Source organism: Quercus lobata, chromosome 9 (assembly GCF_001633185.2).
Source record: "Quercus lobata isolate SW786 chromosome 9, ValleyOak3.0 Primary Assembly, whole genome shotgun sequence".
Taxonomy (NCBI): Eukaryota; Viridiplantae; Streptophyta; class Magnoliopsida; order Fagales; family Fagaceae; genus Quercus; species Quercus lobata.
In genome coordinates, this window is record NC_044912.1 from 4,000,728 (window position 1) to 4,016,048 (window position 15,321).

Consider the following 15,321-nt stretch of genomic DNA (forward strand, 5'->3'; position numbering starts at 1 on the left):
ATTTTCCATTAATGTCCTCTGCATTTCTTCAATCTCTAATCTTTGCATATACTAAAGGAAAATACATTAATTTGAACTCTTTTGATTGTTTCTTCAATTGAAAACAAAAGCAGAAAAAGCCTGCAACCAGAAACTCCTGCATCAAGAACATATTTGTTTTTTGTTCTTCTTTTTCATATTTTTTTTCACATTTTAATTTCTTTTATGTTCAAAGCAGGATTTTCTGGTCTGGGTTTTTCAAGATCAATTTTGAACCTTTGAAATTGTATTGTTGTTTGTTGATTTTTATTGTACAATTTAAGTTTAGAAAATTTAGAGTCTATAACATTCTTTGTCACAATTTTTTTTTTCTTTTGTTCTACAATTCTTGGATTCATTGATTTCCTTCCCACCCTCAGTGTGATTAAAGATTGAAACTTTACAATTGGGTTCTCAAAAGTTTTGGAGCATTGATCTGCTGGAAGAAAATTCTGAGGCTGCAACTTCCTTTGTTCTGAAGGGTCTGGGAACCTAAGGTCAATCATATTGCATTGCAATTATAAATAGGGGTGGGCTTTCTTTGTTCAAAAAGAATCAGAAACTTGATTCTTTTACTGGTTTCAAATTGAATTTGAGAGCACCCAGATTGAGAATTTGAGAAAATATGATTTGCTGAAACTGGAAGCTTTGGCTTTTGCGGAAAAAAATGCAGGTCTACCCATTTGATTATTGGTTATAACATTGCAAAAGGGATTGTTGTTGTTGTTGTTGCTGTATATGTTTAGAACATTCTGAGGTGAGAATATGGGGTGCATTTGCTCCAAAGGAGCCTCAGACGCTGAAAAGATTGCTGATTGGGAGAGAGCGCAGGAGCTTAGTAAGTCAGTTCAAGTGATAGCTCCAGCTCCCTCTAAGAGACAGGAGGTGGTAGTAGAGGTAATAGGTGGTGGAGGAGTTGATGGTTCATTTCGTCCGAAATCTAAGGCATCCTCGACAGTGAATTCGGGGTCTATCACGTCAGCAAAGGACACTGAAGAGAAGAAAAAAAGGATTGTGGAAAGACCAACCAATGGCCATCACCAAAGATGGGCAACAATGGATTTAGGATCAAGTGGAAGACATTCTGAGGTGTCTAAGATAATTAGCACGCCCCAAGGTGGTAAAGGGGAGCAAAGCGCGGCTGGGTGGCCGTCTTGGTTAACTGCAGTTGCAGGAGAAGCCATCAAAGGTTGGGTGCCTCGACGGGCAGAATCGTTTGAGAAGTTAGACAAAGTTAGTTTTCTAATTGATCACTTCTTTCAATGTCTCTTATTGAGTGCAATGTACGCCTTGTTTTATTATGTCGATAATGTTTTGATTGTATCTCTTTTTGAGATAGGCCTCTACTATTGAAACACTGTCCTTGTTTGTTGATGTCAGTGACCGTTTTGAAAGAATAGTTTTGTCATCATGTTTGAGACTTGTATGCGATCTTGTGATACTGATAAGTATTATGGATTTTAGCATGAGAATCATATGAACCATGAACTAGGAACCAACAAAAATCCTACGTATAAATGATATTATCATTTTCTTTAAACTGCATGAGATTTTTTTTTTTTTTCAGGAATAAATATTTCTTAAAATGAGATACTGATGAAAGGAAAAAAAATTGGTGGAGTGGGACAAGCTTATATGGCTTAACTTGATAGAAATATGAGGTTCATCCCATTTTAATAACTAAAATAACATATCAAAATTTATTCATACAAAACAGGATGTGAAAGTATTGCAACTCCGTAAGATTTATAGTAAGAATATATTGACTTTAATTGTTATTTCCTTGAAAATGCTAAGTTTAATGTACATATGTTGCTTACATGTTGCTTAAGTGAAAATTGAGTAGTTTGGGGGAGAAAAAAAAATGAAGGGTTAGCAATTGTAGTTTCAATCAGAGTAAGATATCTCAATATAATGATAAATATTAAAAACTTTGAAGTTTTTTTCTTCCTTTTTTGAGTTCTAAGTGAAATTTGAGCATGGCAGTGTTATCAGGTACTAAAATTATTCTCTTTACTTGATAGAGGTATCGTTTTTCTTTTTGTGGTATAGGATTTTGATTTGTAGTTATAGGCTCGTTCAATATCTTGTATATTGATGTCCAGATGGGATGCTATTAATGCAGATTGGACAAGGAACTTACAGCAGTGTATATAAGGCTCGTGACCTTGACACTGGCAAAATCGTTGCATTGAAGAAAGTTCGATTTCTAAATATGGATCCAGAAAGTGTACGATTTATGGCGAGGGAAATCCATATTCTGCGTAAACTTGACCATCCAAATGTTATGAAGCTTGAGGGAATAGTTACATCAAGGATGTCAAGCAGCTTGTACCTTGTCTTTGAGTACATGGACCATGACCTTGCTGGGCTTGCAGCAACACGTAGCATCAAGTTTACCGAACCACAGGTACCTTCTCTTCTATCACTTACTCTTAAAAATTTGAAGGTATCCATTTTGATTTTGAGCATGGTTTCTTAATGCAAAGGGTGTTCAGGCCCAAAAAGAAAAAGTACATGGTGGACCTACCAGATTTATATTTGGACTGTAATATACTAAGCAGTTAATGGTAGACATTTCATGGTTCATTAAGAGCTTTCCTAATCTCTTTTTCAACAATTAAAAATATTTTGATGAATTTAATTTAATTTATTTTAAAAAGAGAGATAAACCTAGCCAGTTGAAATAGACAAAAAGAAGATTATTCAAAGCTACATGGAGGTTTTGGTTAAATTTATTTTGCCTTGGGCATTTTTTCACTATGATCAAGATACTAAGCTTCTGCCTTGTCTTTTTTTCTTGTTCATTAATTTCTTCTTTTTATAATTCATGGAAATAAATCATTTCTGGCAATTTGGCAGCCAAAAGAAATGAGGGGATTCACTTTTTCAACAAATACCAGAAGTTTGAATTTTATATGCACTTGGCATCTCTTCTGCCCACATTCTTCATGTTCTGTAATTTTCATATGGGGAAAAGATTGACATGAAATTTTCCTTTTTTGCTTGTTCCATTTAACAGATTTCTTTGCTCGAAATGATGCTAGTCTAAAATTGATATTTATACGATGTGCTTGCAGATTAAATGTTACATGCAACAGTTGTTTTGTGGCCTTGAGCACTGCCATAGTCGTGGTATTCTTCACCGAGACATCAAGGGTTCAAATCTTCTGATTGACAATAATGGAGTTCTTAAGATTGGAGACTTTGGTTTGGCCACCTTTTATGAGCCTGATCAAGAGCAGCCGTTGACAAGCCGTGTTGTAACTCTGTGGTATAGAGCACCTGAGCTCTTGCTTGGGGCTACAGAGTATGGGGATGCTATTGATATGTGGAGCTCGGGTTGCATCCTAGCAGAACTGTTTGCTGGGAAGCCTATTATGCCTGGAAGAACAGAGGTAATCCCCTTATAGGATTAAATTGCTTGGATTGTATGCATACTTTTTAAGGTGTAAGGAACATCATCATCTATGCTAATCAGCACTGAGAACTCAGAGCTGATCCTGGTTTTGAATTTATTTTAATATAGTAGTAACATAAAAACATATCATTTACTCCTTCAAATATTTTTTAATGGTGGTCAATAACATCCCAAGTATTACTAGGTGGAACAAATGCATAAGATTTTTAAGCTTTGTGGGTCACCCTCTGAGGACTACTGGCAAAAATCAAAATTGCCTCATGCAACTAGTTTCAAACCTCAACATCGATACAGGCGTTTTGTTGCTGACACATTCAAAGACTTTCCCTCTTCTGCTTTGGCTCTTGTTGATAAACTCCTTTCAATAGAACCAGAGAAACGAGGATCAGCTGCATCTGCACTTAGAAGTGAGGTAACTTTGAGTTTCCCTTTATATCCCTTGGACCTTACGCCTAACTTGAGGTAATTAACCTCATTTATGTGTGTTTCAATTATTGGATTTATAATTTGGACTTTTCCATTTCAGTTCTTCACAACAAAGCCCCTACCTTGTGACCCATCAAGTTTACCAAAATATCCTCCAAGCAAGGAGATTGATGCCAAGCTTCGAAATGAGGAAGAAAGAAGGTATGCTTTGTTGGACATTGTTTCAATAGTTGCAAAGACAACTAAAATTTTAGTAAGAATGCCATATATCAAATCAATTGTTCCTCACATTAAAAAATATATATATCAATTGTTTCTCATATAAATCTTAGAAAAATGATATTAAAATTTCATTATACTTAAAATAATTAATATAACAAAATAAACATATTCATTCTATTAGTTATCTTTCTAATTACATAAAATAAAGGGTAAAATACTATTTTGGTCTCTAAACTTTACTAAAAGTTTGTTTTTCATCCCTAAACTTTAAAAAGTTCTTTTTTCATCCCTAAACTTTGTAAATAGTTTTTTGAATAGTATAGAGACAAAATTAAGGATGAAAAAAGAAATTTTTCAATAGTTTAGGGATAAAAACAAACTTTTAGTAAAATTTAAGGACATAAATAAAATATTTTTAATAGTTTATGGACGAAATATGAACTTTTCAATAGTTTAGAAACGAAAAATTAACTTCTTAAAGTTTAGGGATGAAAAACAAATTTTTGGTAAAGTTTAGGGACCAAAATAATATTTTACCCTAAAATAAATAACACAATGTTAGTTCCACATACATACATATATATATATATATATATATCACATGTTACTAAAAGGAATCAGGAAATTTAAAGAGTTAAGATTAATTTTTAGTGAATTCACAAATGTTTTTTTTTTTTTTTTTTTTAGTTTTTGTGTCAATTTTTGTCAAAGCAACTAAACATAAGGAATAATGTCATATTGTAAATCTAATATTATTATTCCAACTAAAAATTATTTCTTAAATAAAGTTTATAAAAATAATCTTATAAATTCATTTAATATAAATAACTAATGCACAACTATAGATAATTAATATATACATTTACTCTATTAGATGATTCAATGAACTAATAATTTAATATAAATGCAAAATCTTTGAAGAAGAAGCCTAAATAAAAAGAACTTCAAGGAATGTGCCACTTGGCACGACCCCATGCTCTCCAACATGATGTCTCTATTTTTTTATATATATATTGATATTGATTGATTTGTGTGGAAGCCTCAAATGTAACATTTTGCAGAGCTTGAAATTAGAGTCCCTTGCCTTGAAATTTTATTAGGATATTGCAATAAATGCAGTCTTTTTTTTTATTTCAGGAGAAAAGCTGAAAATGTAAAAGGACGTGGTGCTGATTCTGTCAGAAGGGGTTTAAGAGATGCCAAGGCAGTGCCAACACCAGAATTCAACGCCCAGGGAGATGTTTCTTTGAAGGTATTTTAAGGCTTGAATGACAACTAATTATTATTATTAGTGTAATTTTCATTCACTCATCTGGCTAACTTAAACATGACAGGGGCAGACTAATCCCAAAACCTCCAGTCACAAGTACGATCCCACGGAGGAAAGTGGGTCTGGTTTCCGGATGGAGCCACCTAGAGGAGCTAGGAAGAATGGCTACACTCATTCTAGTTCAGTGGCACACACTAGTTTAGTAGGATCATCATTGAACAGGCCGGGAGCCCCTGCAAGATACAATGGTGAGTCAAAGGCACAAAAGTCTCACATGCCTCCGGCAGCTGCAGACCTGTCCAATTCTCCACATAAAGATGAAAGAGTAGCTAGAAAAGAACCTGGAATGGTAATGACTTAACTTTTTTCTGCTCATAATCCTTCCTTAACTATATACTTTTCTTTCACAAGTCAAAACTGTGGACCTGAAAACTAATACATGAACTGTTGGGCTATCATAACATAAGCTACTTGTGACAGCACTCAATTTATATAATAATATTTTGACGAATTTGTAAGTTTACTTTTTATTTAGCCAAGAATTTGTACAATGTTTTCCAATACAAAATATACACTTTTTTGTACATTCATTTCCTGATATTGAGTTATCACCAAGTGTTTAAGATTACTGACTCTTCTCGTTTGATTACAGGGATATGTACCAAAGAAGAACAGAATCCACTACTCTGGACCATTGATGCCACCAGGAGGTAACATTGAAGATATGCTCAAAGAGCATGAGAGACAAATCCAACAAGCTGTTCGTAAAGCACGACTTGACAAGACCAGAACCAATAAAAACTACGATGGTTACCATTAAAGAAATGTTTCATGATTCTCAAAATTTGAAACTTCTCTTCCTTGGTAGGAATGGATTTTCTATGACCTGGCTGTTCTGACCAGTGAATCTATCGTGCATGCCAGCCGGAAGCTTCTTTCGTGATCACCACATACTGAATAGAGATCATATGCCACTAAGGTTTAAACCAAGAATAAGGTGATTATAGTTCTGCCCCCCCTTCCTCCCCTAAAGAAGAAAAGAAAAAGAAAAGAGAAGAAAACAAGGCATTCAGACGGTTGTATGTGCTGCGGGGTTGCTTTGAAATTGTCAAGTTATAAGGATCTGTGATTATTTCTTTGGTTGCTTAGACATTATGTGCAGGTTTTTGCTTTGTATAGTAGAAAGGGTTTGTTCAATTGAAGCCAGTATATACATGCAATGTATAAATATTCATTTTCTTTTCATGTATTTTACTTGTACTTACGAGAAAGGAATATACAGAATTTTAGTCAAGTGTGCTGATCTGTTAACAGTTTTGGGCATTAGTTACCAGCTTTTGATGAGTAATAAATCTTAGATCTTAAATTTTATTTTTTGATCAACATTAATTACAAATTAATAATTACTGGTTAAAAGAATGAGGGATAAAGAGGAGAGGGGTGGTGGGGGGAACATTGAGAAAAGCACTTTTGGGAGCCCCAATTTCTTAGTAGATTCTGAAATGATTTGTTACATTTTCTGTGGTAGCCTATACAAATTTTGCAAACAATGTAAAGACATCTTACGGGGAAGCTGGGAAAAAGAAATACAGAATCTGACAATTACTCAGTTCTGGTCTTGCTGAGTCTTTGGGAGAGGAGCTAGATACTTTCCTAGCCTAGTCATATTTTCCACAAAAATGTTGCCACGAGCATTAGCATTGGAAAATTCCAATGCTATTCTATTTTACCATAAAACACCACTTTATCAATATACCATACCATTTTACAATTCTTCCACATCCTAAAACTCTATTTTTATTAAAATATTATTTTTTAACCCATTCTTTATTATTTCTTCCCAACCGTTCAGCTCATTTTCCTGGGCTTTCCAACAGCCATTTTTATTCCTATCTCCCAGCACCGGTTCAACACACAACACACACCCATTATACAACGATCAACCTATCCAAACCCATCACCACACCCATACACACAAACACAAACATCAAACCAGCAACAAAGCCACGCACAAACACAACCCAGCAACAAAGCCAAGCCACACACACAAACACAAACACAAACCCATTCAAAAACCGGGTCACCGATCAAAAACCCAGGCCAGGCCACCGATCCACGCTGCCGATCAACCAATCCACACCGCCGATTTGAAACCCAGGCCACCAATCAAAAACCGAAGCAAACCCATTCAAAAAAAAATCATCACCAAAGCAAACCGGAGCAAACCCATTCAAAAAAATCATCACCGGAGCAAACCCATTCAAAAAAACATCATCACCGGAGCCACCGAAGCAAACTCATTCAATAAAATCATCACCGGAGCCATCGGAGCAAATCCATTCAAAAAAATGAGAGAGATGAGAGAGCAGAGACGAGAGAGAAGATGGAGAGCAGAGACGAGAGAGCAAACCTATTCAAAAAACATCATCACCGGAGCAAACCCATTCAAAAAAAACATCACTGGAGCCATCGGACCAAATCCATTCAAAAAAATGAGAGAGATGAGAGAGCAGATCGAGAGCAGAAACGAGAGAGAAGATGGAGAGCAGAGACAAGAGAGAGAGAAGGGCACGGACAAAATGAGAGAGATGAGAGACAGAGGAGAGAGAGTAGAGATAAAATATTTTTTTTTTTTATACAATACTGCTACAGTGCAATTCTATCTTTAGAATTGCACTGTAGCAAGTATTGCAAAAAATTTACAATACTTGCCTTTACCATTTTTTGATGTAGATGATTTTAAGGTTATAAATGCTAAATTTCCCTTAGATATAGCATTAGCATTTTCCAATGCTAATGCTCTAGTATGAACCTGCACTGCTTCTGTTGATGGATCATCAAATGGCTGCAGAAATTAGTGAATGCTATGCAGTTTGATCAGTGTACTCATCATTGTCATTTGGATTCAGGGATTTAATATTTTTGGCATCTCCTGCATCCTACTGACCTGTTCTCTCTGATGGTGTCAACTCTTGCTAAAATAAAGTTGATCATTTGGTCAGCATTAGAAACATTCCCACCTCTTTCATGAATAACTAAAGTGCATACGCACATGATCCAGCTAAGAGGTCCTCCAATTGTTCAAGTTTAGTGAAGGATAACTATTTTCCTTATTTCAGTCTGATCCTTGGAAAGACAGCAATAAATCCTCTTGCAAATATTCTAACATATGTGTGTGTGTGTGTGTTTGTTGCCAATAAAATAGGGAGAGAAGCTGGTCGAATTCAAACCTCAGTGCCCAGGAACCACAAGAGGCGCTGGATCCATTTGGGTATCCCTTGCACCAAACCTATTGAAACATGACTACTCTCTGTGGAAGTTTATTTCAAAACAAAGGAAATCACCATGATCATTAGACTTAAACTTCCCCACAAGTATTTCTGATGATGCCTAAAGCTTGTAGCACTAGAGCAATTAGCCAATTACAGAAATAAACTGCATCACTGTTACAAAGCTATTTGTAATTGCTTAACTTCTTATCAATGAGGTAACCTAAAGAGTATCATTACATACAAAAACATATAAGGTTCTTTGATTATAAATAAAATAAAATAGAACCGGGGGAAAAAAGAAAACAAAAGGCTTAAGAAACAGAAAGAAGATCTACTGATTGGAAAAGCCAGAGAACTTTCTGTACAATTGGCTTTACTAATAATTTGATTACATGTCTCCCTTCAACTCTTCGATTGGTTTTTATTTAGTAAACAAGCATAGGCTCATCCAATAACTACATATCTTGCTTAGGCTTCCGGCTCAATTCTGAATAGTGACCACCCATTAGTTGCAATATCTCTTCCCACAAACCTTCTGATGAAGAATCTGATGAAGCCCCACAAATCAAATTTGAGCTGCAAGCAGCCACATACCAATAATCAGATTCAATCTCCTCTCTCAATTGGTCCAGCTGCCACCCAGCATAACCAACAAAGAATCTGAAATCCTGAGGCTTAAGAATACCCTTCTTTACCAAAACTGCAGCTTCATCCAAACTGTTTCGAGCACCAAAGCACAGGCCAGGGATCACCTCTTCAAATCCAGGAAGCTTTGATTTTTCCCCAGTTTTTAACAAAAACATGCTTGCCTCAAGAGGTCCCCCAAAATGCAAGGAACAATCAGAAAAGGTGGTTGCTAGATCAAGATTAGTGGGTTTCATGTGTTTGATCTTTTTGTGAAGTGGACGGTTGATGACAATCCCAAACGGGCCTTCTTGTGGATGTCTGGTTCCAGATCTAAGAAGGAGAACAACAGTTCTCTCGAAAGTTCGCACTCCATCAAGTTTTTCTGTGGCGACAAGGACACAGCCAGTCTCAGGTACTGGAATAGGATGGGCCCATTTAAGGCCAAGAGGTTTGGACTCATGGGGCTTCACATCCTGGTTGTGAGTATCAGTCTCTACCTTTTCCGCCTGCAAAATAATCATTTTGAGTATGAATTTTAATTCTACAAAAGAATAAAAGTGATTTTTACAGTTTATGAAGCATGATTTTGAACCATCTTGTCTACTTTGTTAAATCACATGAGAATTCAACATTTACAAGTGGTTCGCATAACCAAAAAGAGGGGGGGCTAAATTTCCAAGAACCTTATAGATGGAGGTTAATCTCATCTAATTGAACTCTCAAACCAATATCCACCACAATTGCAAACTGATAGATTTGTGCCAGGCATCAAAACCTAATGAACCCCAGAGGAATCAGATTATAAGCAGGTGACTATTTGACCCAACAACCCAGCACTGTGCCAGCTCTTAAGGCATGTAAGGAATTTTTTCACAAACTATCCAAATTAATAGCCTTACCCTCCCGTGGAAGGCTAGATAATTAAAAACAACAAACCAGACAAGCCCATAACGGATGGGGTCAATCTAATACAAACATTAGCACTTCTAAAAAGCTCTTATCTCAGCACCTTAAATTGTACATCACATTGAGTGAAACACATGATACATTTGGGACTTTACAAATAGTACCGTTCAATTTCGGGAAGATAACAGCTATGCTAAGAGAGAAATATATCACCTGCTCCCGAGCAAATAGGTTTGCTCTGAACTCTCTCCAGTCCAAGCTTGTACGCTCAGATTTATTGGAAGCAGTGTCATTGGATTTGTTTCCATCAGAAGAATTGTTCTTTTTCTTCCCATCTCCTTCTGGAATAGAACGATCACCATTTCCTGTATTTCATTAACAACAAAATATTTCTTATTCGGTCACATTTAAGTATTCAATTTTAAGTTATAAAATGACAAAAATAGATCAGATCCTACTCCATGCTCAATGAGAATCAGTACCATATGAACGTTAACATCTGCACTATTGGTGCGGACACCACATGATAGCACATCTATGGAGAATATCTTTATCATTTATGTTATCTTTATTTAGGTTTATCTTTAGTATTGGATTAGTATTTGAGATTGTTAGGATTATCGCATTAGTATTTGAGATTGTTTAGGAGAGTTTATCTTTATCATTGTAATTCCTAGAAGCTGTTTACAGACTATTATTATTATTATTGAGATTATTTGCAGAGATTGCATTGTATTTGTTTGGTGGTGATTCCAAACACCTTAGGTGGGAAGCCTAAGATTCTACGGTAGGACTAATCTAGGTGGGAAGCCTAGGATGTCCTACATCAACTATTTTGCAATAACGTTCCGTTTTGCATTGAAGAAGAACACATTCTGATTTCCATAGTTGATACACCTAGAATCAATTTGTAAGAATGACCAGAAAAAAAAAATCCACACTTTCATGAATCATAATCCTCAATCAATATTCAAGGTCCCTCAATCATCTTTGCACATGGAATTTGTGACTAATGAGAAAACATCATAAATCCTCCAGTGCTACCCTAAATTCTACCCACAAAACTGGATGTATTGTCTTTATAATGGTAGGACACTATTTTTCCCAAAGAGTAGACAATAACTTAAGCAAGGTCTAGGCATACAATTATAGTGGAGTTGTTACCTAGCATACATAGACAGCAACTATGCACCAACATGTCAGATTCTGACATGGTGACCAAAACATGTCTTCTATCCGAAGTGGTGGAACACATTATCTTTCAGGAAGCGAGTGTATATTTAATTAAGAAAAATATTAAATATGAAATTAAAGACTCAAAAAATTTCATGAAAAAATCATTTGCACCTGCATCAGTTGATCATTTAACATTTTCACAACAAAAATAAGTAGAGGTGGAATTTATAAGAAGCCAATGATTCTTTTTATGGGGGAAAGAGAAACATTTAAGGGAACAATGATATAAAGCCTTAAAGAAGTATCAGCCAAATATATCAATATAATCAGAGACAAGTATAATAGACTATTACTAACATGTGAAGAAATAGAAGAGAGAAGATAAATTTCCAATCAAAATAAGCTTATGCCAAAGATTACACCAAGGCCCTATCTGTTTGCTAATCATACAGTCATACAATATTTTAATTGTCTAAATTACTGTTAAATTTTAAGCTAAACTTGTAACAGGACTACAAAAAACATCACAAAACTGGGAGAAAAAACAAGGGAATAGTAATAAAAGATGACGGCAAGCTTGAATAAACTATTCATGAGATGGGGATATGGTCAGAATCCCACCCCTGTATATATAGTAGTAGAAAGCATGCAGAGAAGTGTGTCTAAATAGTGTGATTGCATTATACCTATTAAAAGAAATTGAAAGAAGAAAAAAAAGAATCTGTAAAGCAGAACATGCTTTATGATTAGTAATATTAACCAAAGTCAATGGGAAAAGAAAGATCGATAAGTGCAACTCGGGTAAAAAGATTTTAAGAAGAGGATTATAAAATATGAATGCATTGATAAGAAGAGAAGTAGCATCAGCTTAAGAGCAAAGATCTGAGAAAGATGGCTTAGATTGTTTAGTCATATGCTAGAATCACAACTATTACTTGTAATATGATTCACAAACAAGGTGCCAGAGGCAAGAAGAAGACCCTAAAAACAAAGGATGCAGTGGTAAGTAAAGATGTGCAATAGAATAAAATATTATGCAAGACAGTAAACTGGCAATAAGAAATCCATATGGCCATATGTATACTTATTTTACGGCATTAGTTTAACAAAGCTACAAGCACACATGCATGCACATAAATGCACATGTACACATGCACACACACAACATCACCTTGCAGAATTTTTGGAAGGCAAGGCATCAATTATGACAACTACATGTTTTGATAACACGCAAACGTCTTTTCTTTCATGTCAGCATTATCCACATGCACATGTTCCCACAATTTGTACGTATATATATATATATAAACAAAGTATTCTCAATGTCAAGTATATCAAAGATGCTTTCATAATTGTCCCTGCTTAAAAGATTCGTAGCACCAAACTATAACAACTATTAGTTTTGTTTTACAGAGTGTCGTCAAGTAAGCTAAAAATAAAGAGGCATAACATTTTTCCTCATTTCATTTCTAAAGCCTTTCATCTCAAGCAAAAGAGGTAGTTTCTGGTCCCTCATTCCAAATCATCACTCAAAATCTTAATCAAAAATCGCTAGCTGCGTCTCCTGAATGGGATTGATTAAATTTGCCCATGCATTCTTTTGTAATCCAGAACGCCTTTAGAGACCAGCTTCTACAATCTGGTCAATCACCTACCATATTAAGGATGAAGAGAATTCTAGGATATGGAAGCATTGCCTATTGCTTTATTAAACTAGATCTAGGAGACAAAATTTTTTTTAGTAGAGCCAAGTTATAAGCCGTATGAAGTATGATCAGCTAACTATCTAGAATCCGGTGCAAGAAAGTGGCACCGGTCAGATGCCACAAAATGTGCTTTTGTATAGATCAACAAGCTACAATGGCAAAACCTTGTGCATTGAGAGATCACACATAGAATATGAGTTTGCTCTTCAAAGTATAGAAACTCTTAACTCTAGTCTTCTAGACATTTGGGTATGAGATTGAAGAAATCTCTAACAACCAGATAGACAAGCTTCAAAATATAAGAACTCCCAGAATGTGATCCTCTACAGATTTAAAGATCAAACAATATAATATTAATCACATAAAAATAACCCTGAATGAGCTTTGGTTCTGCAACTCATATCATCCACATGGGGCAAAATAAAATCCATAGCTTTCAAATGTCCAAATGCTATCAGGTCAGGTTCTTTCAGTGATTCAGCAAAACATCAACAGCTACCCATTCTGCTTCCAGACAACAGAACATCACCACTCAAATCATTTTTTCCCCATAGAAAACATCATGTCTCCACATTGATGCTACTAAATCAACTAAATAGAAACAAATATAAAGAAAGAAGAAAGGGCAAGAAGTGTGTGATTATTGAATTACCATGTCTAAGACTCTATAGCCTCTTTCTTTTTTCTTTTTTCCTTTTAAATAGATGACTCTTAAGGCCTATAATTCAACAGCACTACCATTTTTGGCCGCCTCAACCATGTAACAAAATATTAAAATCTCAGATTAAACTAGTCCATTTAGCTAAAAAACCAACATGAGCAAGTTTATTCCAAGCAATTTGAAACCTCTAGTAGATCCAGCCCTTATTTTTCCGCTATAGATTAACTAACTTTACAGACCTTAAGGAGAATTTTTTTAATTTTTATGTAATCAGAAACCTTCCGCTTTCAAATCAGTCCTCAATGCTATATAGATACCTAATATAATAACGTAATATCTCAGTAATTAACCAACTAACTTGCCTGCCCAATATCTAAACGGTCTCAAACCAACAGTCACTCTCTCACATCAAGCACCAACATATTTAACAACCTACAATAACAATTCTGTTTACCATCTCTTCCCACAGCCTTTAATAACTGTGAATAATCTCACATGTTCAAACAATTCCAGTCCCATTTGCTTCTAGCTAATAATCTTAATTGACACACTCTCTGACACCCAAAAAGCCTTAAAACTAAAAATAAAAATAAAGTTTCTAGTTTTTGTTGATGGGCATTTTCGAACATAAAAAATCTAACTTTCATTTTTTTTTTTTTTCAAGTCCTTTAGTTTATGAGTTTTAGAACATAAAAACCATTCCTTTCAAAAACCCTCCAGCATGTCAGCTAGCAAACAGAACTAAAAAAGTCAACCTTAAACAAAAATCAAACACCATAAGACCAAATAAAAAAACACATACATCAATCAAACCAAAACAAACCCAGAAACGAAACCAATTCGAAGAATCCCAGGAACCAAAAATCCAACAAAATTTCAAGCAAAGTAAAAAAGAAAAAGAAGAAGAAGAAGAAAACCCAATACCGGAATTTTCATGATTCTTCTTTGCCATAGCTCTAACAGCAAAGGACGAAGAAGAAGAAGTGGAAATCCTGCGTCTCCTCAAAACCCTGATCTCAAAGACCTTGCCTTTACAGTCAGCTCCGCTACAAGAATTGGGTTTTCCCAAGTGCCAGGAATTGGGTTTCTCAGAAAACGAGTTCCTGAGAAAGACAGGGGTCCGGGTCGTGTTCTTTACATGATGCACAGCCCACAGATCCATCCCTCTTCTTCCTCCACCACTACCACCAAAAGATTTTGTTTTCCCTGAAAACCAAATTCCGATTTTATCTCAATCTCTGTGTGTATGTTTCTTTTTTCTTTTCTTTTTCTCTTTCACTGTATGACGTTGGAAACGATGAGAAAGTAAAGGAAGGGAAAGATAATCAGTAACGGATATATATAAAAAATATTTTTTTTTTTTATACTAACAAAAAAAAAAAAAAACAGAGAAAGAGAGAGAGAGAAAGAAATTGAAAGCGAAATAGAAAAAGAGAATATGCCTTATTATAACCGAATTGTGTATTTGAGAGAGAGAGAGAGAGAGAGAGAGTGACTGTGTCTGTGTGTGTGGATGGGTCATGGTTCATGGGTTGGCACTGGTGATGAGTGTGGAGGATTTTGTTTGTTGTGCGCATTGTAAGCTCACGTTAGTGCTACTTTGAGCGCATCTTGCA

At 35.3% G+C, this 15,321-nt stretch overlaps 2 protein-coding genes across 3 annotated transcripts; one reads left to right on the forward strand and one right to left on the reverse strand.

The window, feature by feature from the left end:
• Positions 1–350: 350 nt before the first annotated feature.
• On the forward strand, positions 351–6,673 carry LOC115959323 (probable serine/threonine-protein kinase At1g54610). 2 transcript variants are annotated; one of them, XM_031077677.1, is made up of 8 exons: positions 351–1,251; positions 2,144–2,428; positions 3,099–3,416; positions 3,624–3,851; positions 3,966–4,066; positions 5,225–5,339; positions 5,422–5,706; positions 6,010–6,673. In XM_031077677.1, exons 1-8 carry the CDS (start codon positions 784–786, stop codon positions 6,175–6,177), a joined length of 1,968 nt encoding a protein of 655 aa, XP_030933537.1. In that variant the 5' UTR covers positions 351–783; the 3' UTR covers positions 6,178–6,673. The 2 variants fall into 2 exon arrangements, with proteins under 2 accessions (XP_030933537.1, XP_030933538.1); XM_031077678.1 differs by having other exon boundaries at positions 5,428–5,706.
• A 2,128-nt stretch (positions 6,674–8,801) lies between these two features.
• Positions 8,802–15,071, reverse strand: LOC115960825. Its single transcript, XM_031079818.1, has 3 exons — positions 14,630–15,071; positions 10,376–10,527; positions 8,802–9,762 (listed from the first exon to the last, which is right to left on the reverse strand). The coding sequence occupies exons 1-3, from the start codon at positions 14,865–14,867 to the stop codon at positions 9,085–9,087; spliced, it is 1,068 nt and encodes a 355-aa protein (XP_030935678.1). The 5' UTR covers positions 14,868–15,071; the 3' UTR covers positions 8,802–9,084.
• Between the last annotated feature and the right edge of the window lie 250 nt (positions 15,072–15,321).